This window comes from Leptodactylus fuscus, chromosome 1 (assembly GCF_031893055.1).
Source record: "Leptodactylus fuscus isolate aLepFus1 chromosome 1, aLepFus1.hap2, whole genome shotgun sequence".
NCBI classification, from domain to species: Eukaryota; Metazoa; Chordata; class Amphibia; order Anura; family Leptodactylidae; genus Leptodactylus; species Leptodactylus fuscus.
Window position 1 is genome coordinate 338781261 of NC_134265.1, and position 25365 is coordinate 338806625.

Genomic DNA, 25365 nt, shown 5'->3' on the forward strand with positions numbered 1-25365 from the left:
TAACGTGGCGACATTCTGCCATAAACTAGCACACCAAGTAATTCGCTCCCAAGGGATTCAGAAAGCTGACAGTGAATGACCCCCTGGTGGTGGTATAAAGAACTGTCATCTTCTGCGGGGGGGCGGGGAGACTACACAGTAAAGATACAGTCAAATCAGGTTTTCTCGCAACCCATGTAATGAATCTGCTAGAACAAGATGTAAGTGATGGCAAAGTCGGGACATCTGTTTAGTGTTCAATGATCTGATTCTCTTCATTGGCATCCCTTAGTCTATCCGTTAAACACGTGATGTGAATGCACCTATAGACTACCAAAATGTACCGCACTCCACACTACACATGCAGACTGCTATTACACACAGGTGTCCAGACTATGTTGTCAGAGCGCTATTATAGGAAACAATGCAGACTACATTGCCAGACTGCTGTTATGGGCAGAGCTCCAGACTCCAGATAGCTACTACAGACAGAGATCTAGACTACACAGTCAGGTCTACCTTACACCGCCAAACTATTGTTATAATGGGGTTCGTGTGCTTCCTGCCAGATCTCCGCAGGGATCATGAAAGTAGTTCGCAATCTACTTTCCTGCCCGCATGATTTGTGCAGGCAGTGCGCGGCCAGCACACGGACCCCATTATAGTCTGTGGGGTCCGTGTGCTTTTACTGCACACCGCTTGCAGTTGCGTTCGGTATTCCATTCGGTGGTCCCCGTGCAGACTCCCCGAACAGAAAACCGATCGCAGATGAGAACAAAGGGTCAGCTTGCTGTATACACAGTTAGCTTGGACTATACAGCTTAGCTCTTGCTGTAATAGAGATCCAGACTATACAGCCAGACATACAATATAGGGTCCTGACTATAGCCAGCTGAAATTATATCAGGTGTTCCAAACTACAATATCAGACTGCTGTTAAGGGAATCTCTCTATATTAGGGTAAGTTTGCATGGGGTTTTTTGGTCAGGATTTTGAGGCCGTATCCACCTCAAAATCCTGACCAAAAAGACGGCTCCCATTGAAATCAATGGGAGCCGGTCAGTTCTTTGTTTCGGGAGCCGTTTGTTGCCTCGTGACATCCGCCTGAAGACACTCTCTCCTGAATAGGCACATTCATTTGGGCCTAGTCCGGAGTGGAGTGCGTGACTGGATGCCAGTGCACTGCACGGTCATCCAGTTGCAGCTACCCGTATTTTGTTCCGGAAGCTAAGGTGGCCTCCACCTCAGGTTCCAGACCAAAAAACTCTGTGTGAAGTTACCCCTAGGCTAAGGCCCCACTGGGCGTAAACAGTGCTAAAGCGCTGCGGAAAGAACCCTAGCGTGAACGTACTGCGGTTCTTTCCACAGCGCTTTCAACAGAAAGTTCACAGAGTTTTCCTCTGCGGACTTTCTCTTAACATTATATCTTCGGGAAAGCCGCCAGCGTTTCTGTAGATATAATTGACATGCTGTGATTTGCAAAGCCTCAACGGCTTTGAAAATCGCAGCGTGTCCGCGCTGCGATCTTTTCCGCAAAGTGGGGATGGCATTCGCATGAATCCCATCCACTTTGCAAGCCCTGTACAACGCCGCAATTTTTCCTGTAGCGTCTCCGCTGTGGGCAAATCGCAGCGTTTACGCCCAGTGGGGCCCCGGCCTTAAACAGTTAAAACACAACTAAACTTTCGGACAACTATTGATTTTCTGGCAGTATTTGCGTCAGTAATAAAAAAAAAATTATATACTTTATTAACAAATTTTAGCTCCTTTCTGTGAAACCCTGCATTTTTTCATGCTTTCCCTTGTTTCTGTATTGAGAGCTGTTCCTTCCTGTCATTACTCTAGGTTCACACTAGTGTTCGAATTTCTGTCCTACAAGTCTGCATAGGTACCAGAATGACGGAAGCCCTGTTTGCTTAAAAAGCTGTTATACACAGAAACCCATGGACCCTATAGACCAGGGGTCCTCAAACTGTGGCCCGAGGGCCACATGCGGCCTGCCAAGCACTTCTGTCTGGCCCCACCGACAATGCCAGCAGGCGTGCATTTATAATGAAGCTCCTGGGAGCTCGGGCCAGGCCATGGAGCGCACTTCACTTTACCTATTGGAGGGCACCGCTCCCGATGTCTGTGCGACCTGCTCTGCCTCCGGCCCACTGTTTAAAAAGTTTGAGGACCCCTGTTACTATAATGGGGTCCGTCGGGTTTCCAACAGTTTTATACTGCAACCAGCAGAGAGAAGAGTCCTCCTTGTAGAACTTTTAGGCTGAGGTCCCACATTGAGGAAATGCAACTTTTTTTGTTGCAGATTTTTGATGCAGCTTTTTGAGCCAAAGTCAAGAATGGCTACAAAAGGAATGGGAAATATATAGGAAGTTCTTATACTTCTCCCTTCTGCTCAATCCACTCCTGGCTTTGGCTCAAAAAACTGCAACAAATTCTGCAACAAAAAAAGCTGCGTTTCTGCAACGTGGAGCCTCAGTGTTAAGCGGATTCTGCTGCGGAGTCTCCTAAGTGTTAATCCAGCCTTACTGTGTATGATGTACAGGAATACCGGGCTGTGTAATATGTGGAGAAAATGTTTTATAATATCTGAAATAGAACTGCATGAAGTGACTCTCCCCTACCCCCATTTCTCTAGTACACAGCTCCATACTCCATACACAGTAACATTCAGTAGGAGGCAGAAACAGCTCTCATTACAGAAACAAGGGGAAGAGTAAAAAATGCAGGATTTTGCAGAAAGGAGCCAAAATTTGTTAATAAAGTATAATCAAAAATTTATTAATGACACAAATACTGTCAGAAAATCAAAAGTTTTGCGGAAGTTTAGTTACGCTTTAAAGAAACCTGCCGCATTAAAAATACTATCCAATCTGCAGGCTACATGTCATAGAGCAGGAGGAATTGAGCAGACTGATATATAGTTTTGAAGAAGTTTCAATAACTTGTACTTTTTCATTTTAAAGGATTCTACCACTAAAACGCTGTTTTTTCTACTTTAGGGTGCATTCACACTGAGTAAACGCTAGCTTATTCTGAACGTAAAACACGTTCAGAATAAGCGGCGTCTAAAGCAGCTCCATTCATTTCTATGGGAGCGGGGATACGAGCGCTCCCCATAGAAATGAATGGGCTGCTTCTTTCACTCCGTGCAGTCCCATTGAAGTGAATGGGGAGTGCCGGCGTATACGGCAAGCTCTGCTCATGCTGGAGCGTACACGGCACCTCGTAAAGGTGTCAGAGCTGACGAAGAAGGAAGACAACAGAGAAGGGGAAGATGCAGGTGAAGAAGAAGGCGTCGCTGGAGAGAGGGTCTCGGGCAGCAGTGGAGACGCCCCTATCGCCGTTTGAGTGCTGGGGCCCGCCCTCATTGCTGTGGAGAACTCATTAGCATACCGGTAAAAAACTATATTTCTAAGGAACGGCGCGGCGGAGACCACGTCTAAAGGTAAGAGACGAATAGCCTTTCTAAAGACTATTCCGATGTCTAAAGCAAAAAAACCTGCGTTTTAGTGGTAGAATCCCTTTTAAGTCTGTGCTCATTCTGGGCTTAAGTGTCCAGTGGGCGGTCCTACTGAATCAGTCACTGAGTATAACCACCCACTGAATTCCTAAACCCATGTTGCCTGCAGACTACACTGGATTTTCAATCTGAAAGGTTCCTTTAAACTACTAGGCAAACCATAATGGTGCTGCTAATAATACTGTAATTGCTTTTTGTAGACATCACTCTCGGGGTCATGAACCATAGATTATACCACACTCATTTAGACAAAACACTCCGTCTAGACTAATAACTATCATGCTTACATAAATTTCATTACTTCATTCTTTAGGACATCAGACCTTTATCTAGCCCAAGAACCAAGAATACATAGCGCCATGAGGTTTGGATAACACTAGGAACATTTTTGTAAGATCATTTATTAACCTACTAAGCTTCCTTTGTATCAGAAAGCAGGCTGTAAAGTTCCCATTTACAATGCACTGAGCAATGCCAGGGAGAGACTTCAGATGGCTGTATCTCCAGCTTTATACCACCTACAAGATGGTTCTAGTATGACAAGAAAGCTGAAATTCTCATTCATAAGCTGCCAACTAATTGTAAAAGAATAAGAGATATCACCAGCTAAAAACACAGTTGGAAATGTGATTTTGTATTATGTTCAAATTCCCGACTGTGTGTTTAACTAGTGAAATCTCAGGTCCTGTTATAGCTAGTACTTCAAACTTGGCATCATATGAACGCTGAGAATCTTTCTTTGCGACACCAGAAACATCTAAGTTGTATAAGAGCTTCCATCCCCCCCCCCCCTTTTGGTAAATGCTTCAGCTCTGCATATTCCCAATATAACTGTTTCTCTAGTAATGATGAGGGTTGCTAAGGAGAATGTTACAGCCTGCTTTCTATTAGAAAGGAAGTTAGATAGGTTAATAAAGCATATTACAAAATGGTCTCCAAACACCCCCGAATAGTTAAAAAAAAAAAAGAAAAAAAAAAGGAGTTACACTTTAACTTCACTTATGTTGGAAAATACTTGTAACTGGGAAACTGTGCAGCCCCGACTTCGACTCCTGCGCTGACTTCACAAATGGATGGAGATGGAGATGGGGCGACACAGGCAGACGTACAAGCCACGGGAGAATAGACTGTGCCAGCACTGTGACCAGGGGGCCCTAGAAAACGTGACCCACTTCTTGTTACACTGCACCAAATACTCAACTGTGAGGGCCGTCTACTACCAAAGACTCTCTGCCCACATCTGCAGACGAGAAGAGGAAACTCTACATCCTACTGGGAGAAGAAGAGGCCACTGTGGAGATCGCTGCCCAATACGTGTCCAGCTGTCACCAAACAAGAGGAAGATGAGACCCCACGGACTGTTATACCACCTGCCCATCCCACCTCCCCATATAGCGGCCACCAACTAAATGGAAAATGAGACCCCACAGACCGTTATATACCCCAAATCACCCCCCCTCCCCCTATACAGCTGTCACCAACTAAGAGGAAGATGAGACCCCACGGACCGTTATACCCCAAATCCCCCCCCCTCCCCATACAGCTGTCACCAATTAAGGAGAAGATGAGACCCCACGGACTGTTCTACCCCAAGCCACCCCCCACCCACACCCACCACTCTCCCCCCCCACCACCACTTTACTAACTTTGGCAATGCTAAATATCTATTCGGACGTGCCAATAAAGCCTGTTTGATTTGATTTGACAGCTATGGTTAGTTAGTAAAGCTCCTCTAATTCATTGAAAACCTGGTAATTGACCTTCTATTAAAGTAAATATGTCACAAATTATCCATCTAATTAATTATACTATATTATAATTGTATACTATAATTAAAACGATCATTGAAATCTTGAATCCGGAGTCAGAATCAGTAACTTTTTTTCCAACTCTGACTCCACTCAAAATTGATCCTGACTACGACTCCAACTCCCAGTCCTGGCTTTATACAGATGAGTTCACAAATTTTACATAGGACTACAGTTTCTTATGGTAAAAATGCAATAGACCATGACAAGATGGCAAAATCCTTGATAGGTTGCAATTGATATCAAAGCTGCGGCCACACACAGGTACATATAAGATAGACATCTTATTGTGAAATTGTGCAATTGAGTATTGTGAAATTTTTTAATCAAAGTTAGTCATCTCAGGATATGTCAAGCCAAGAGGAAAGGTAAATAAGGACACATCTGGACTCCTAAACAGTTGTTCCCACTAAGACACCTTATCCCCCTTCCACATTGCCAAGTATAATTGGTGGGGTACTAGTACTGGGACCACCGTGATCATGAGATCCCTTGAACCCCCGTTGGAATGGAGTGGCAGTGCTACTATACTCATGTCTTGGAGACAGGTAGGAATATCTTAGTAATCTCTGCCAGGCCCATAGTGTTAAATGGAGAGGCAGTGCCCCTGTACCACTGGATTACGGTATTTTTTTAAGGTTGGCCATTGACATGTTATCGCCAAAGTTGGTATGACCTGCCCGGAAATATTTCTGACTATGGCTATGCCACCCGTCACTCCTTTTTAGGGCCGTACTGTAGCAGACATTTACTTACAGGATGCAAAAATATTCTGCAGCTCTAACCGTATACCCCTAGACCTAAACATAACATAAAGATGACAGTGCTGAGGGCCTAGATCTACCGCAGACAGCTTCTATGTATATACCACTCAGTTGTAATTCCGTCTGGCTTCACAGCCGCACATATTTAGTCTACCTGTATTTCTCCATCTGGCGTTCAGTGCGGCGTCTCCGTCTCCGGCATTAGTCATCCCTATAAAGCTGTATAATTACAGACATAATCCCGGATTCTGCTCTTGTTCCTCTACACAATAACAAATTGGTTTATTTAAACCTGAAACATGGCGGCTGCTGCATTATTTATCTGCAGTTCCCTTCGTGGCTGTGAGTGGATTTTAATACTGAGTGTGGCACGCTGCCAAGTCCTGGCTGCAAACAACCAATATTTAAGCACTGCAGTCCCTGTCATTGCCACAGGCTTGCTTACTGTCAGGACGTCAAGTCCCATAGACTGTAAGGAGATCGTAGCAATGATCTAACCGACATATCATAAAACCCGCAATACTCTGCACCCAGGCATGCAGTAACATACATAATCTCGGGGTTCATTTCTTTTCCACCACTTTAGCATTCTGTTTTATTACTATGATATTGATATAGTCATCCAAACGGATGAGGAGAGGAAGTAGTGCAGTCTCAAGCTCCAATGATCTCCATTAACATAGGCCTCAGACAGCTGATGGACAAGATGTTGCTCAGCCGACTGCTATTCCTCCTGAGCCCCCATAAGCAGGCATGCTAAGTTTGGCAGAGAATGCATGTGCTCAATGTGGAGAGGCAAATTAGTCTGTGCCAAAACCCTCTGGCAGCGGTCTACCCTCCTTGAGAATAACAGAATTGGGCATGCTGAATTGAAAAAGCCTCTGACATCTGAGAGAGAGCCAGTATGATTGTCAAGCCGCAGGAAAAAGCTGGATTTGTCTAATGTATATAGTCAGCTGCCTATGTCATACTGTATCTTCCTTGGTTCAAAAATCTAGTGCCGTCAAATACAGCTGCTCCACTGATTCTGGCCCATCTTGAATTTTTTCACTAGCCCCCACCATTCCCAAGCAATAAGTACAGTTAGTTTTGGTGCCTGATTCAGGCTCTGTACTGTCAGGCAGGAGCAGACAAGGGGCGTGACTCTGATCTCTGACACTGGCCGCCTCTGACTGAAGATCTGAATCACACCCCCTGCCTGTACACTGCCCTGCAACATTATAGAACCTAAGCAGCATAGCAGGCACCAAAACTACCTGCACTTATTGCTTGGGAACAGTTGGGGCTAGATAGAAAAATCTAATTGTGCCAGAATCCACAGACCGGAGCTTATTAACAGATGCTAAGAAATGGAATTGGTGGAGGTGGTGAAAGGTTCTCTTTAAGAAAATAGGTGGCACATGTAACAACTGATTACAGGACAACATTTGGAAAAATGTATTTGCTATGAAAAAACATTCGTGCAAAACGGGAAGTTATAAGAAGTTGGGTTAAGAGCTAAAGGGCCAGGTAGGAGTTATAATAAATAGATATTTTAGTTACAGAAATAAAATGCATAATGATAATAATAATAATAATAATAATAATAATAATAATAATAATAATAATAATAATAATAATAATAATAATAATAGCTTAGGGGTAGCAGGAAAGGCGTGATCTTTGTGATCCTGGAATTTTTCTCTCTGCATAATATATATACATCACAGTTCATAGAGACCTGACTTGACTAGTGCATAATATTACACCACATTTTTACGTCCTATATGTAATATACGCTCGTATACAAGACTTCTCCCGAGCTGCACCACTTCTCTGGAATTCTCTACCCCGGACAATCAGATTAACTCCCAATTTCTACAGTTTCAAACGCAAACTAAAGACGCATCTTTTCAGACAGGCCGATCACAATTTCTAACGTAAACCCTTCTGTACTATAATTAGAATCCCCAAAATGTAACCCTCCTCTGTCCACGCATGATATGATGCCATCTCAGGATAACTTTATAGGTCCAAGCTCCATCCACATGTTACAGGACACGACTGGTGGCGGCTCATAAAGTTTTAAGTTTGTGTAATGACAAAAGTGTCTGACCTCTGCATAAGCAATGCCGCCCCTGCTACCTACGTACAGCACTGCACACCTCTTATAGGAGTCAGCTACCCTGCTGTGTTGTCACTAGCTCATAAGGAAAGGGTGCTGGTTTCTTAAATGGGTTGTCAAAGTGAGTTACCAAGGGGGGGTGAAAATGACATAAGCATAAACTCTTGCAATATTCTGGCAGCAGCAAAATATTATAGTGGTGGATTGGGGAAAGCTGAATTAAGGATTCATTACCATCCAGCATTATTCTCATACGGTAATATCTGTATACACTGTGATAAATGTAGTGATTTATTGAGAAAATACAGTATTATTGACAGTTACATCTTGCAGCCACTAGGTGGCAGTAAAAGCCTGTGCTGGCTAAACTGAGAATTCAGCAACTCTTCCTCTTTATCTATCTGAGCTTTTTGTAGTTTGCATTTTTTTTCTGCTGTTTTTTCTATGGTGCAGATTTATCACTGTACCTCATCTGTAAGACTGGTGTAAGAGGATCCTCACCATTTAGGATGAGACATTCCAAGAGAAGTATATATCCAGAATGCAAAGCTGGAGAATAGTTGGCCTTTGCAGCCAATTGATTGCAGTTGATCATATGGACAATCCTTCTATCGATATAACCAACTATGAACAGATGAAATAAATGATAGCGGTATATGTAATGTGCACATCTGCCGAGCTACGTCACCACTAACCTTGGCTTCGGGATCACTGTTGATGCTAGAGGAGTCATCTTCATCAGACTGAGGCCCATTTCTGAGGGAGACAAAAGGTGATGGTAAGTGTACGAGCCATGCCATGTGCCACAGTCTATGCAGTAATACCGATTTACAATAAGAGATTACAATAGCCTGTCAGATACTATCAATACATTAATAGGCAGGTGATTGTACTCTAGTGGACTGACATTAGTAGACATTGTTATTATGACTTTCATAGACTGCACTAGTCAAGTGTAAAAAATGACAACTTATATAGTAAGATAGTAGATAAGGTTGGATAAAGACACAAGTCCAACCTATAAACCTACCAAGTTGATCCAGGGAAAGGAAAAAAAAAATCCTACAAGGCTAATGTCAATTGTCCCATAGGAGGGAAAATCTCCTTTCCAACTCCAAATATGACAATAAGATAAAGTCCCTGGAACAACATCCTATTGCAAAAAATACAAGTTATCATATATTTGTACATCGTAATAAGGTCGCCCCCAAAGTTAACTTAAAGGGGTTGTCCCATCACAAGCATCCTATTTATACTGCTAGTTTATGTGGCTTTAAGACTTTTCCTAAATACATTGCTTTATCAAAACTGCTTTGTTTGGCCGCTATCTTAATTTATTCACTTCATTGTTGACACTGCGTTTCTATGGCCCTTGGGATTATCTGCTCATTTGTCAAGTGATGTAGCTGCCTGCTCTGAGGGGGGAGGGGGGCTGGGAGCAGCTCTGAGCTGTTTGTGTCTGATAACTAGCGGAGCTTCTCAGATAGAGGAGGTGAGAGCCCCGTGATTTCTGAGCTCTTATCAGTCGGTTTAATTGAATTTGGCTGATAAGGGCTGAGATAGGGAGTCCATTACCTCTGTATGTAAGGTAAACTGACTCAAATCCAGCTCTGCTACATCAGCTTCACACTGTGGTAATTCATTTACAACCAATCCCGTGCAAGTGAAACCCCGCCCACCTATGTGCTGAGAGAAGCAGGAAGTGAAGAGAGCACAACAGCCTGCAGGTTAGTGAACAAGTGTCATGGGAATACCCCTTTAACAGGGGTTGTTATATTCATTGAAATGAATGGGGTGGAAGAACAATACCAGACACAGCCCTTGAATGGACATGACAACATTTTTAGGGTTAAAAACAATTTTTCTTACACTTGGCCATATAACAGGCAGGTGTGTGAGCTGTATACTTAAGGATGGGTTTAGATCGGAAAGCACATTTTGGGAAAGACTGTCCTGGCCTCACGCACCAGGCCGAGCTTTCATGTTGTCAATGGCTCTGAGTAAATGGATCATATACTAGCCTAAGGGAACAATTCTTCAGGGTGGCTTCAACTTCGCTTTGTACTGTGAAAACATCCTTGCCCCGGCCTTTTATACGTTTAACCCCTTCCAATACACTACCTTCCCTAGCTTTCTTCTCCCCCTTCATTCATCACTCCCAGCACGATGGAGGGCTCCTTCATACATCGAAACATGGCAGAGTCAAACTAGAAGCTAAATTCAGGACCCAACAAATCCACTAGGAATACAATAAGACTCCATTATCCTTGAGGAATAGGTTCCAAGTATACTCACAGATACTGAAAACCATGGATAACATTAAGCTCTATTTCACACAGTGTACAGAGCCAGAAGTAGATGGCTCTGTGAACTATGTAGTGACCTGCCAAGCTGTTACAGGCTCCTGGCTCTGTACACTGCTCAGAGAAAAGCTGATTGATGTGGGGGGTGAGTGTCATCCTACCCCAATCTTATTCTTTGGATAGGTCATTAATATAAAGACTTGCACTACCCCTTGGTGTTAACCTGCTAATTTTACCACAAAAAAAAAAAACGTATTGACTCGAGTATAAGCCGAGGGGGGGAAATGCATCAGCTACTGGAAAATTTCAAAAATTAAAATGGTTTTTGGGTGCAGTAGTAGCTGGGTCCTGGGGAAGGGGAGGGGGTGTTTTGGTTGTCTGTCTGCCCCTTCCCTGGGCGTGAGGACTATTTTTTTTTCCCCCACTTGGAATTCAGCCTGGCTGAATATAGGGGATCTGCAGTGCTCCTATTAACCCCTTCCCGATGGCACAGTCATTTTCTACTTTTATATGTATTCTAGGGAAAGGAGGGATTTAGAACATTATATTTTTTATTATATTTTTCAAAGCCTCTTTTTTTTCACAATTTTATGGGAGATTCTATACATTACTATTGCGGCTGGTCATAGACCCCTCCCCCCCCCCCAAAAAAAAAAAAAAAAAAAAATATTTATTTTTGCTTGACTCAAGTATAAGCCGAGGGGGGCTTTTCCAGCACAAACACCGTGCTTAAAAATTTGGCTTATACTCGAGTATATACGGTAAGTGAGACAGATACCATGATTCACTGTACCTCTGTCTCCAAATATCCCAGGGGTGCACAAACTGTATCGTGTAATGCTATTCTGTGTGACCCCCAACCATCTCTGGAACCCCTATATTCAGGATTCCTCTCTGTTCAGTACTTCAAAGAGGAAAAAATGGTTGTGTCTGAATTAATGTGGCTCTTTCCATTGTATTGCTGTATATCAGGGATGCAAAATGCTCTGGCTGTTCACCATATTACACTTTATTGTGGGCCTTCGGATTAGATAAGGTTGTGCACCCCCGCACTATACAGACTATTGTACAGTTTTCTTTGTATGTTTGCTACATGGTTCTCATGCACTGTGAAAATCCTGTTTTTTCTTCCAGGTTTCTTTGTGTGATATCAATCACGTACTATATACATTGCTGGTTGTTTATTGGTGTCGCTATACCTTCAAAATGGTATAAAACAGTCAAGCATTAAAAATACCCTAGAGGTCAAAACCACACGTTCATCCAAGGACACACTACTAACTTTCTAGCTGTGCTTTCTCCTAGCACTCAATAACAATGATAAGAACCGAGAACTTGGTTTTAGATTTTAAGCTGTAAGTTTTTTACAGTATAAGTAAACTTTTTTCAGAAATCCATAGTTCGGGTGAAGGTAACAAACTTCGTAATGCATCGTATATACTTGAGTATAAGCCGACTCGACTTATACTTGAGTCAGGGTCCGACTGTGTTGCTGGTAGGCAGAGACACGGCTCTGAAGGCAGCGAGATCGTGACCACCTCCTGTGTGAAAGCAACTTATCTACATCTTCTTAGTGTGCCGCTGCCTTCAGCAGAGAAGATGCTCTGGAAACATCTTGAGGTGGCCCTGGAGACAGTGCTGCTTCACCACTCACCTATCGGCAGCAGCGCTGCTCCAGCGGCCACCCACAGTCAGCAGCGGGCCTCCGCTCCCTTGCTCTCCCCACCGCTCCATTACATGCTGGGTGACGTGGCCATGTAAGCTCAGGGCCGAACCCGACGTGTGTCTGCATTCCTGGCCTACTAGCAGAAGTACCGTGAGTACACTTCTGCAGTTTGAAATGAATAGTAAGAGTGATTTTTCAAATATTTATCGTCGATCCATAGGATAGGGGATAAATACTAGATAGATGCTGATGGGCGGGGGTTGGGGTTTGGGGTGCAGTAGGTGCTGGGGAAGGGGGGTGGCATTTTGGTTGTCTGTCTGTCCCTTTTCTGAGCTTGCAGACTGGGTTTTTTTTCCCCCACTTGGAATTCAGTCTGACTACAGCTAGGCTGAATATAGGGTATCTGCATTAACCCCTTCCCGACTGAATCAGAGCACTGCAGATCCCCTATATTCAGCCAGACTGAATTCCAAGTGGGAGAAAAAAACCCAGTCCTCAAGCTCAGGGAAGGGGCAGACAGACAACCAAAACACCCCCTCCCCTTCCCCAGCATCTACTGCACCCAAAAACTCTGACCATTTTAATTTTTGAAATTTCCCACTAGCTGCTGCATTTCCCCCCTCGGCTTATACTCGAGGCAATAAGTTTTCCCAGTTTTTTGTGATAAAATTAGGGGCCTCGGCTTATAATCGGGTCGGCTTATACTCGAGTCAATAAGTTTTAGCAGTTTTTTGTGGTAAAATTAGGGTCCTCGGCTTATATTAAGGTTAGCTTATACTGGAGTATAAATATGTTGAAAATAAATATTTTTAAATATAGATAGAAACATGGAAAATTAAAAATCAAATCATTAAATATGAAAAAAAATAAGTTTCATGTAAAACCTTGGGCCATATACGATTACACATTCCCTTTAATGTTGACAAACAGTGAAATTTGTAGCATAATGTTCATTCCTTACCTTAATTTTAAAGAGGCGTAGCGTAAAGTAGCTCCTTCAAACTCCTTCAGACTCGGATCCGGGTTGACCGTGGCTGCGTGCAAATCCTACAGATAAACAGACTTGACATTAGAATACGATCGTCATTAATCGCTCATTAAGACTGTGAAGAAAAGTGGGAGGTGAAGATAGTCATCCATATTTACTAGAAAGGACTGAAATAAAAGGGGGTCATGTGTGGAAGCAAAGCAGGAGGTGGTATATACATCAAACGGCCCTATACGCCTCACGTGAGATACAGATTAGTGTGTGTATATTTTCATATATGTGAGTCGTTCATCATGCAGCCATAAATCTATCCTTGTCTGATGTAGCAGCCCCGGTGGAATAACATTGCATGAAGATACTTATCGTATGTGACATAAAGAAGGCCATGTGATGAATATACTCCACACGGGGCCCCACGCAAGTACATTGCGGCCTTGTAAATATGGCATAACATGTTTTCCCTCCAAGCAAAAGAAGCATACATAGGAGACTGGTTAACAGAAAAGGGCATGCACTGGGCCAAGCATTTGACAGAGAAATGAACCGTTGAGTCAAGAGTAAAGATTCATAGTAAGGAGTCCGGAGCGGGAGCGAGAGCCCTGCGCCTGCTTTGTTCTCTTCCGCCTGCTTTATGAATGGTAATTGTGAAAGTAACAGCCACTGCCATGCAAACGAAAAAATAAAGGTTACGCGTTGAAACGTCTCCGACCAGATACTTGCCTTCCAAATGTCAACATTTATCTTTCCCCCATTCAGAACAGCAAAATCACTCCATGGTTGTTTCTAGGCATACAATTATTCACAAGGTAGGAGCACATTCATAAAAAAAAAAAGAAGGAAAGGGGGGGGAATAAAAAAAACAACAAAAAACAAAACAAACACAAGACAATGTTGTTAGCAAATTTTCACAGGGTAAGTTTAGGATCAGTAGCTGTAACGGGGAATTATCACAAGACGTCAGTGAAATATGTTGTAGCCGTTGTTCATTGACTCATTCTCATGCTAAGCAAACCACATTCCAAGGACACATCCCTGTGTACTACAGCAACATCCACCGCTTGCTTGCTTGCTTTCTTGCTTGCACAAGCGGCGTGTTTTCATTGTGGCTCATCTGATACAACATAGGTATTAACTTATCAAGATGTCTTTGCAAATCTGTAATGCAAATTTTATTTCTATATGTCGTATTGTTAGGATAGCTTATGATTTTAGGATAGGTGAGTGTCACACCAAACTGGAGAGTGTTGGGTATGCAATGTGGCCCCTGGCCACATACTTGACAGGTATCTGCTGTGTATAGGGTTGGCTGCGGTTCACAGCACATCTTGTTAGATCAGAATGACAAGGGTTAGGAAAAACTTAAAAAAAACGGATGCAGCACTGATCCAGAACTGTGTCCCAATCATACTTGGGATTAATGGGGATCTCAGAGTTTGGAGCCCCAGCTAGTGATAGGTCATCACTATATAAGATAGGAAGGTCCTTTTAAAAAGCCCAATGACATACGTTATCTGATCTCATTACTAAGGATGACATGTAGTCTGAAAAAAGCCCCTCATCTGATAGATAGTCACCCTCAGCATTTTGGGCTTTTGTTTATCCAAATCCATTCAGTCTTTTCAACGATATAAGCCCTGTTACTGTTATGCAAACTGGTTAACCAAATGGGTGGCATCACTGTTTTCTCTGGGGACTTGGTCTCTGTGTGCTGTGTTACCATCCACTTGGCTAGTACCCTAATTTGTATCTACACTAAAGGGCCTATATCTTTGGAATTGCTGAATAGGTATGGATAAACAAAAAACACCAAAATGCCCAGAGTAACAGATGAGGATTACACTGGGCTATTCAGACCTGAAGGGGATGTGTTAGAAGCTGATCACAGGTTGCCCTGCTTTTGTCATGCTCAATGATCAGCTATAATTTATGGGAGATCTTGCAGCCGTTTTTTTTTCTTTCGATGCAGCGGCCCCTGCAGGAGAAATGATGCATTACACAATACTTATAGATATCAATGGGCTGTCTGTGCTTTGTATGTGTTTAGTCCTTACAAACTAAGGAAGCTCTTCTTAAGTTTTCTGAGCTCTGACTAATAAATAAGGGTCTTCAATAAGTCCCACTTCCCTCCCCTGTTAACTCAGAGGTAAAAGTTCGGTAAATACAGTATTAGGATTGAGCCGATCTTGACTTTTCAGGATCGGTTTTGAAATCCGATTTCCGATCATTTTTCATTCGAATCCGATCTCGATCCCAATGCGAGTCAATGGGATTTTTTTAATATTCGGAGATCGGATTTCAAAAACAATCCTATTCACTATACAGCATGGAATCTAGCAATTGAATGCTTTAATTGTTAGAATCCACGCTGGGTAGTGATTTTTTTTAATCACTGAGCATTTTGGGCTACTTAGTCCCCTCTGGTGTCCACTTACCTGCAGAGATGGCTGGTCCGGTGCCCGGCGTTCTCGTTCTTCTTCGCCTCGCTGCCCCCGCCTCCCAGGTTAGGAGAGTGTGGGTGGGTTAGGAGAGTGTGGGCGGGTACTGGAAGGGGAGACGTCACGTCTCCCCGCCCTGTACCCACCCACACTCTCCTAAGCCACAAGCCCCGCCTTCTTCCTAGCTCTTTAACACTAACCTGGGAGGCGGGGGCAGTGAGGCAAAGAAGAACGAGAACACCGGGCACCGGACCAGCCATCTCTGCAGGTAAGTAGCTACTAGAGATGTTAGCTAGTCTCCCATTAGAATGAATGGACGCAGCTGGCGCGCAGGGGGTTAAGGTTGTGTGCCGGCTGCTTCCATTCATTCCTATGGAACCACAGCGGAGCCTTCACACTGAGTATACACTCCGCTCAGAATGAGCGGAGCATATACTCAGTGTGAAGGCTAACATTGTTAGCTTTTCCCACAATGCTTGTCCAGTAGCAAAGCATTGTGGGAAATAATCACCAATCTCGATCCCACCTAAAAAGATTGTGTTTGGAATTCCGATCGCGATCGTGACATTTTCTTGATTGCCGATCGGAATCCGATCTTTTCCGAACACAATCGCTCAACCCTATACAGTATATTTTGAGATAAGTCGTCTTGGTAGTACATGGTATATCAGCACCCTCTTACAATACACATTTATCAGAAACGGTTCAGACTACATTTACTAGCAGCTAGTTATGGCGACCCCCATTGCGTTGACTCTGTGTCATTGCTGCCTCCTGTATACTGCATAAAATCATTACAGGTGAATGTAAGAAACTTAATAATATAAGATTATATTAAAATATAGATTGTACAATATATCTTAATAAATAAATAATGTTTCCTTCTCCATATGTTGATTTTTAACCAGAAGTCTATGGAGAGGGGATGGGGAGGTTGCTGGATAAGATACAAACTGTGGCTACACTGCGAGTGAGGGAACTCTTCTTAAAGATAAGGCTCTAGCACTGTATATAATGAGGCAATAAATGTGACAACAGCTGCACCTTCTCCCCCTCCCCTATCCATAGACTTCTATAGACAGGTATGAATTCTATAGAGATAAACAGTCTGAGTGAAGGCAAAGAGAAATAGAGTAGCCTAATAACTATAGAAGGAAACATGTTCCTTTAATAAGACATATTACAAATTTCCCTATATTCGCCTGCACTATTAATTTATGTAAGAAGAGTGCTTTATGAGAGGAGGTGCACTTTAAGGTGCAAGGCCTGTTAGTAGATTCCAGAAGAGTAACAGTGCACACGGCTTGAAGATCTAAGAATAACAGCCATATATTTCGGCACGTACAGCATCACTGATTATGTTTGGAGGCAGGAAAAGTGGATGACAACCGACATTACAAAGTGTCAGAAAATGACACATGAAAAGCTCCATGTGAGAGTGCCAGCTTTCAGCACAGAGATACTGCGCATTCCTTGTACGCTCACACTTTATAATCTTATCTTTCAGGGATTGCTGTCAGGTTTTTTTTTTACAAGAACAGAAGTCTATATGATGGAAATGCACAGGCCTGTTGTTGTAATACTGTGCCATCTAAATGATATTAAAGGGGATGTCTGGCTTGGATGATATTGCAGGTATATAACTGGTTAATAATGATGGGGTTGGGGGTATCCATTGTGCAATGTAGAATAAATATGAAGTATAGTAAGTACAGTATATACATATATGTACTTACAGTCAACTATTCCTGCATCTCCTCTTTTATATTCATTTGGGCTTTACTCAGCTACTTATTTGCTATCATACAGTTACTCCTGGCAGAATTCCATGAACACAAACCAGTAGTAGTTATAATGGATAGGGGCGAGGGTCAGGGGAGTTGACTACTTTTATGCCTACAGCCTCAAAGACAAAATGTAAAATGTTATTCATCCATAAAGAGGATATTAGTATCAGGACTGCCAGACTGCCCAGAAAGACCCTGCACTTATTTCAGCTTTTCATGAAATCTCAGATACCTTTTAAAGGGTTTGTCCATTTGAGACAGCCTATTTTTAACATAACTGTACCCTAGCGATTAACTGTAACCTATGGAGGAACCTGGCAGCATGGATTTAATTCCTCTTCAGCACCACTTCAGGGAAAATGAAGCATTACAAGAAATAAATAGGCTGTCCATATACAGTTAGGGCCAGAAATATTTGGACAGTGACACAAGTTTTGTTATTTTAGCTGTTTACTAAAACATGTTCAGAAATACAATTATATCCTATTAATATTATAAATGTGAAAGTTTGTGAGTTTGGATGTTTGTGGGTTTGTGTGTTCGGATGTTTGTTAGTCAATCACGCAAAACCCGCTCGACCGATTTGGCTGAAATTTTCCACAAACATAATTAATACACCCCATTGCGCAATAGGCTACTTTTCGTCACAATAGCGCACATACGTTTTTCCCAGGACCCCCACAAACCCCAAACTCACATCACTATCTCTGCAATCTCACACACTTTGGACCCCGATTTGGCTGACATTTTCCACAAACATAGTCCCTACACTCGATTGCGCAATAGGCTACTTTTCGTCACAATAGCGCACATATGTTTTTCCCAGGACCCTTTGGATGTTCTGATGTTTGGCGGTCAATCACGCAAAAACCGCTCCACCCATTTGGCTGAAATTTTCCACAAACATAGTCCCTACACTCGATTGCGCAATAGGCTACTTTTCGTCACAATAGCGCACATACGTTTTTCCCAGGACCCCCACAAAACCCAAACTCACATCACTATCTCTGCAATCTCACACACTTTGGACCATAGCAAGCCACAAAATTCATATTACCCCCTACAGCAGAGGTCAGCAACCCCTGGCACACATGCCAAGAGTGGCACTCCTGCCATATTTCACTGGCATGCCAGCAGCACAGGACCTGCAAGAGTTAAATGAAGTCTCTGCTAGAGCTGAGGCATAAGGACACTCCCCTTTGAGAGGGGTGCAGGAAACCCAGGGGGTGGAGCTTAATCGCTCAGGTCTCTGCCTGCTATAGTGATAGCTCCTGCCATCTGCACCCTGCAAACTGAAAGTAAGAAACACACAGCTCCCTTCCTGTAGTTCCTATTCTCATTAATGTCAGGCATGGGGTTATTAGTTTAGTGTTAGTAACTCCATGTGCCTCACATTAATAGGAATAACCCTCATCATGTCCCTCATATTAACCCCTGTGTGCCCCATATAAAGGTTACTAATATGTGAGACATATGGAGGTACTAATAAAAGACCTCAGTAATGAAGATACTTAATTATTACCTCCAAGTCTCTCACATATCAGTAACTAGAGATGAGCGAGTACTGTTGGGATCAGCCGATCTGAACAGCACGCTCCATAGAAATGAATGGATGCACCTGGTACTTCCGCTTGGACTTAGCCAGCGCGCTTAACCCCCCGCGTGCCGGCTACGTCCATTCATTTCTATGCGAGCGTGCTGTTCGGATCGGCTGATCCCAACAGTACTCGCTCATCTCTATCAGTAACTCTTACACAGGGGTTAATATGAGGGACATTATGGGGTTAATTGCTATTAATAAGAGGCGCATGGAGTTACTAAACTGTCATGCACAGGGCCAGACTTTATGTGGCTTGCTCAAGAGTATCCTGTGCCCAAAACTTACATGTACTGGCGGAAAATAACTCATACAATGTCGTATATCAAAGTATATTAACCTGAAATACCTCTGTCCCAAAGACACTATGTACAGTTTATACCAACACTGTATAGCGGCTGAAATACAAATTACATTCAACACAAAAGTCTCATGTATTCTCAGAATTACAACAAAAACAAGATACACAGTTACATTTTATATCCCATACCTTATACACAGTATGAAAACCTTACCCGCGCCTGTATATACCCACTTCTACAATCACCGCAGACGAAGTCGCGGGTACCAGCTAGTATATAATATGGGCTGAAAGTGCACACTCCCAGCTGCAATATGAGAGTTTCCACATCCAAATCGGAGAAAGGGTTTAGGAATCATAGCTCTGTAATGCATAGCCTCCTCTTTTTCAAGGGACCAAAAGTAATTGGACAATGGACTCTAAGGGCTGCAATTAACTCTGAAGGCGTCTCCCTTGTAAACCTGTAATCAATGAAGTAGTTAAAAGGTCTGGGGTTGATTCCAGGTGTGTGGTTTTGCATTTGGAAGCTGTTGCTGTGACCAGACAACATGCGGTCAAAGGAACTCTCAATTGAGGTGAAGCAGAACATCCTGAGGCTGAAAAAAAAGAAAAAATCCATCAGAGAGATAGCAGACATGCTTGGAGTAGCAAAATCAACAGTCGGGTACATTCTAAGAAAAAAGGAATTGACTGGTGAGCTTGGGAACTCAAAAAGGCCTGGGCGTCCACGGATGACAACAGTGGTGGGTGATCGCCGCATACTTTCTTTGGTCAAGAAGAACCCGTTCACAACATCAACTGAAGTCCAGAACACTCTCAGTGAAGTAGGTGTATCTGTCTCTAAGTCAACAGTAAAGAGAAGACTCCATGAAAGTAAATACAAAGGGTTCACATCTAGATGCAAACCATTCATCAATTCCAAAAATAGACAGGCCAGAGTTAAATTTGCTGAAAAACACCTCAAGAAGCCAGCTCAGTTCTGGAAAAGTATTCTATGGACAGATGAGACAAAGATCAACCTGTACCAGAATGATGGGAAGAAAAAAGTTTGGAGAAGAAAGGGAACGGCACATGATCCAAGGCAGACCACATCCTCTGTAAAACATGGTGGAGGCAACGTGATGGCATGGGCATGCATGGCTTTCAATGGCACTGGGTTACTTGTGTTTATTGATGACATAACAGCAGACAAGAGTAGCCGGATGAATTCTGAAATGTACCGGGATATACTTTCAGCCCAGATTCAGCCAAATGCTGCCAAGTCGATCGGACGGCGCTTCATAGTACAGATGGACAATGACCCCAAGCATACAGCCAAAGCTACCCAGGAGTTCATGAGTGCAAAAAAGTGGAACATTCTGCAATGGCCAAGTCAATCACCAGATCTTAACCCAATTGAGCATGCATTTCACTTGCTCAAATCCAGACTTAAGGCGGAAAGACCCACAAACAAGCAAGACCTGAAGGCTGCGGCTTCAAAGGCCTGGCAAAGCATTAAGAAGGAGGAAACCCAGCGTTTGGTGATGTCCATGGGTTCCAGACTTAAGGCAGTGATTGCCTCCAAAGGATTCGCAACAAAATATTAAAAATAAAAATATTTTTTTTGGGTTATGTTTATTTGTCCAATTACTTTTGAGCTCCTAAAATGTGGAGTATTTGTAAAGAAATGTGTACAATTCCTACATTTTCTATCAGATAGTTTTGTTCAACCCTTCAAATTAAACGTTACAATCTGCACTTGAATTCTGTTGTAGAGGTTTCATTTCAAAACCAATGTGGTGGCATGCAGAGCCCAACTCGCGAAAATTGTGTCACTGTCCAAATATTTCTGGCCCTAACTGTAATACACAGTCAAGACAGCGATGATATTTGTAGTTGCCCTTCATTCTGGCAAGTCCTCTGCTTACTTCAGATTTCTAAATAATGTAGTTTTGGGATTTATTTTTTTTTAAACATCCCCTTTAAATAAATAAAAGTATATACATATTTATTAATATTATTTTTTCTATATCTAATATGTATAAAAGTAATTTTTTAAAAAAAACTGATTATATTTAGGAACGTGTCACTTTGTCTCCATTATTATTGAATCCTTGAATATACACTATGTGATCAAAAGTACCCAGACACCCGGCTGAAAATGACTTACAAGTTGGTGGCGCCCTCTATCGGTAATGGAGGGGGCTTGCACCCCTTGTTGTTTTGCGTGGCACTATCACAGCACAGGCCTACATTGATGTATTAAACACCTTCTTGCTTCCCACTGTTGAAGAGCAATTCGGGGATGGCGATTGCATCTTACACCACGATGGAGCACCTGTACATACTGCACGGCCTGTGGCGGAGTGGTTACACCACAATAACATCTCTGTAATGGACTGGCCTGCACACAGTCCTGACTTGAATCCTATAGAACACCTTTGGGATGTTTTGGAACACCGACTTGGTGCCAGGCCTCACCGACCTACATCGATCCCTCTCCTCAGTGCAGCACTCCGTGAAGAATGGGCTGCCATTCCCCAAGAAACCTTCCAGCACCTGATTGAACGTCTGCCTGCGAGAGTGGAAGCCGTCATCAAGGCTAAGGGTGGCCAACACCATATTGTATCCAGCATTACCGATGGAGGGCGTCACCAACTTGTAAGTCATTCTCAGCCAGGTGGCCGGATACTTTTGATCACATAGTGTATTTCCTCCAGCAGATGTAATGGATAATTTTCAGCACACAGTCACATTCCTTTCATGTTTGACTTTTTGCCCTTGACTCTGACCGTCCGCTGTCACCTGCCTCCCACAGAACAAGCACATAAGCAAGGACCAAGTTAATGACCATGCTGTAGGGTCTCAGCTCTCCTGTGCAAACACAAAATTCAATTATACTGTCAGTGGGGGATGGAAAATTCCTTGTACAGAGAATGAAACCAAAAGCTACATTACAGGGGTGGCCAGTTACAGCCCCTTTGGGAGTCACAATGGCTAAGTGCAATTCTGGAATTTTATTCATGCACACATGACACAGCTAGTTTTTTTTTCCCAAAGGAATGTATCGTTAATATTTTAAAATTTATTCATAAATATATCACATTTTTCTAATCTTTCTTTATTTTTTGATTGCAGATTTTTTTATTCTATTTTTTTTTTTTTTGCACATGATTATAGGGGCTGCCATCTTGCCTGAGCTTCCCCACTTTCTGATATGCTTTATAGCATAGTCACGGCCATAGGCAGCAATAGTCTGGAGATGACTCAATGAGGTCTATGGCAAAGTAGATAAACTGTGACATCATCTATTGTCAGTAGTGGATGCAATGATATAATATATAATAGTGTTCTATAGAACAGTGTTATCTTCTACTGTATTCCTCTCTGTCTTGTCTGTGCTGTAAATGAGATGACTGCTGCAAAGTAAAATAGTGTTATATAGAATGGCGTTATCTTCTATTGTAATCTTGTCTGTCTTATCTGTGATATAAATGAGGTGACTGCTGTCACAAAAAATTTTTTTAACTAGAATTTAAAAAATTATTAAAAATATGTTGAACATAAAAACTTGGTTCAAAAATAAGATATTTTCTGGTGACGTATTTGTGCCATGCCGACCTCCCATATGCTCTTATCCTTGCAGCACCTTCAAAGTCAACCCTACATAGGGATCACAATGTACATTTTTTTCCTATCAGTATGTCTTTGGCATATGGGATGGAAATCCATGCAAACACGGGGAGAACATACAAACTCTTTGCAGATGGTTTTTGTCCTTGGCTGGATTCAAACCGAGGACTCCAACAAAGCTGCAAGGCTGCAGTGCTAACCACCGAACCACTGTGTGGCCCCTCAAGGAGAATTTTTGAGCATGTAAAGCCAACTCTAAGGCCAGGAATGAGGATTTGGACCCTTTAATTTTTGTTATTGGTCAGGTCCAAGAAGTTGCGCTCACCTGTTATCTTCAAATGCCTCTAACAGACATGTCATAAAATAGAAAATGATAAAGACAGCATCATTAAGATTTTTAAGGTCAGAGACAGTCAGGTCCCTGCCCTGTGTGACAACTACTTCAGTACGGTTTATTACTGAACCACTCCTCTGCAATGTCAGGCAATGTATATGCCATAATAACTGAATGTAAAACTATTTTCCTTATCTTCTTTGGAAACATTAAAGGGGGTCTATCAGCAAGATCATGCTAATAGAGCCCCACCTATGCATGAATATCCTTTAGAAAGGCTATTCAGGGTCCGCTAAAGATATATTAACCCCCCCCCCCCCCCCCCCCCCGGTTTTAAAATAAAACCCTAGAACAGAATATGTTCAAATTACCAAACGTGCACAGTGGGCGGGAATTCAGGGTCCATCGTCATCTTTAGCTGCGCCTCCTCTTCCAGCAATGTCCTCGGGTCCCGTCTAACTCGCAAACTGACATTGATAAAAAATGGTGTGTGTGCATGCGCAGTAGCAGTATTAGAAGCAGCATTTTTATCAATGTCAGTTCGCAAGTTAGACGGGACCCGAGGACATCGCTGGAAGAGGAGGCGTGGCTGAAGATGACGTCGGACCCTGAATGCCCGCCAACTGTGCACGTTCGGTAAGTTGAATATATTCTTTTTTAGGGTTTTATTTTAAAACGGGGAGGGGGGGTAGTTTAATATATCATTAGCAATGCCTGAGTGGCCTATTCACGCATAGGTGGGGCTCATACAGCATGATTTTGCTGATAGAGCCCTTTTAAAGAGAGTCGGTCACCTGGTTTATATGCCCTGATACAGTGAGTAGTGATAGAGATCCTGATTTTTTTTTGTGCATTTGCTTACATAAAAAATCCCTGTTTATTAGCTCCAAGTGAAGCAGGCTGTGAATTCCTCCCAATGTCGAGTATATATATATATATATATATATATATATATATATATATATATATATATATATAGTGCAGTCTCTGTATTCATAATACTGACAACAATAATACTAATAACAATAATACATTTTTACTGATACTGATTGACAGACTTCTCTCTATGTACAGTATAGGGAGAAAGCTGTCAATCAGTGGCAGGAGGGCAAGCTTAGCCAGCCACTTATAAATACAAGTACTCGGGTTCCTATAGAGGGATTTTAAGGAAATTACATTAAGGTGACCTAGTTTTGGAATCGGGGTCACTACCTTATGCTGACCCCAGGTAGTGCAGCACAAACTTGGTATAATTGCGTCCTAAAAAAGAAATACCTGCAACATGTTATTAATTAAGCATTCCATAAAGGGGGAATTATAGATTTTTATAACTCTATAATATATCTGTACAGCTGCTTTTACTGAGGACTTTGTTATGTCTATGATGTGGGATGCTGATATTGTATAGAAGAGGAGACGGGGTGAGGGATGCAGCAATGGATAATGATCGCAACAGCTGCTGCAGCATATCACAACTATTATCCCTGTCACACCATATAGATCACAAATAAGTATGTGTATGCCTATTATATACAGCTGTAGGGACAATTTATGCACACATGAAGAATTGCCACCAAGTATGTAAACTGCCTAGAACGATGGCTTGCTGGGGGCACAAATAAACTAGCCATTGACTTGTATTACCGCAGAGGATTTTATGTTATGCCTCATTTAGGCAATTTTTCATATTGCTACTGACTAGCAATGTGAAACAGATGTTCACAGAAATGTGACAGTGATCGTTGTGTCACTGGATTTCCAAGTGAGCAAGCCGACATCCCAGGACAAGTAAGAGAGTCAAATAAGCTGAATGCTACTGTAAGACAACAGAACAAGTCCAGGCTATGGGCTCCTCTACATCGTTTGTTTTTCTTGCAATAGGTTTATATTAAAAATTTTAATATTCAGAAATTAAATGTTTAATTTTTGTCTCGTGACACTGGTATGTTTTATACTACATAGCAAGCTGCAGGATGGTGTTCTCAAATCTGTCACTGTGGTTGACTGACAGCTTGGTCTGGCATTTAGGGTGAAATAAGTTTGGAGGTTAGAACTAAGATTGTTATTGGCTCATAGTTGTGAAAACAAATTGCATGCACTTTGGTAATATCTCTTGAAAAGGGCCACCATGGGAGGCACTAAGAATTGTATAGAGAAACTG

At 42.4% G+C, this 25365-nt stretch overlaps 1 protein-coding gene across 5 annotated transcripts in view; it reads right to left on the reverse strand.

Annotated features, from left to right (window-relative positions):
- Positions 1-25365, reverse strand: part of APBB2 (amyloid beta precursor protein binding family B member 2) — a 385145-nt gene that overhangs the window by 178157 nt on the left and 181623 nt on the right. For 4 of the 5 annotated variants that reach the window (XM_075261547.1, XM_075261546.1, XM_075261548.1 and 1 more), the window contains 2 exons: positions 13112-13197; positions 8877-8937 (listed from right to left, as the gene is read on the reverse strand). In XM_075261547.1, coding sequence (XP_075117648.1) covers positions 8877-8937; positions 13112-13197 — 147 coding nt within the window. Of the gene's footprint in view, positions 1-8876; positions 8938-13111; positions 13198-13858; positions 13922-25365 lie in introns of all 5 variants that reach the window. The other variant, XM_075261581.1, reaches the window with a different exon arrangement.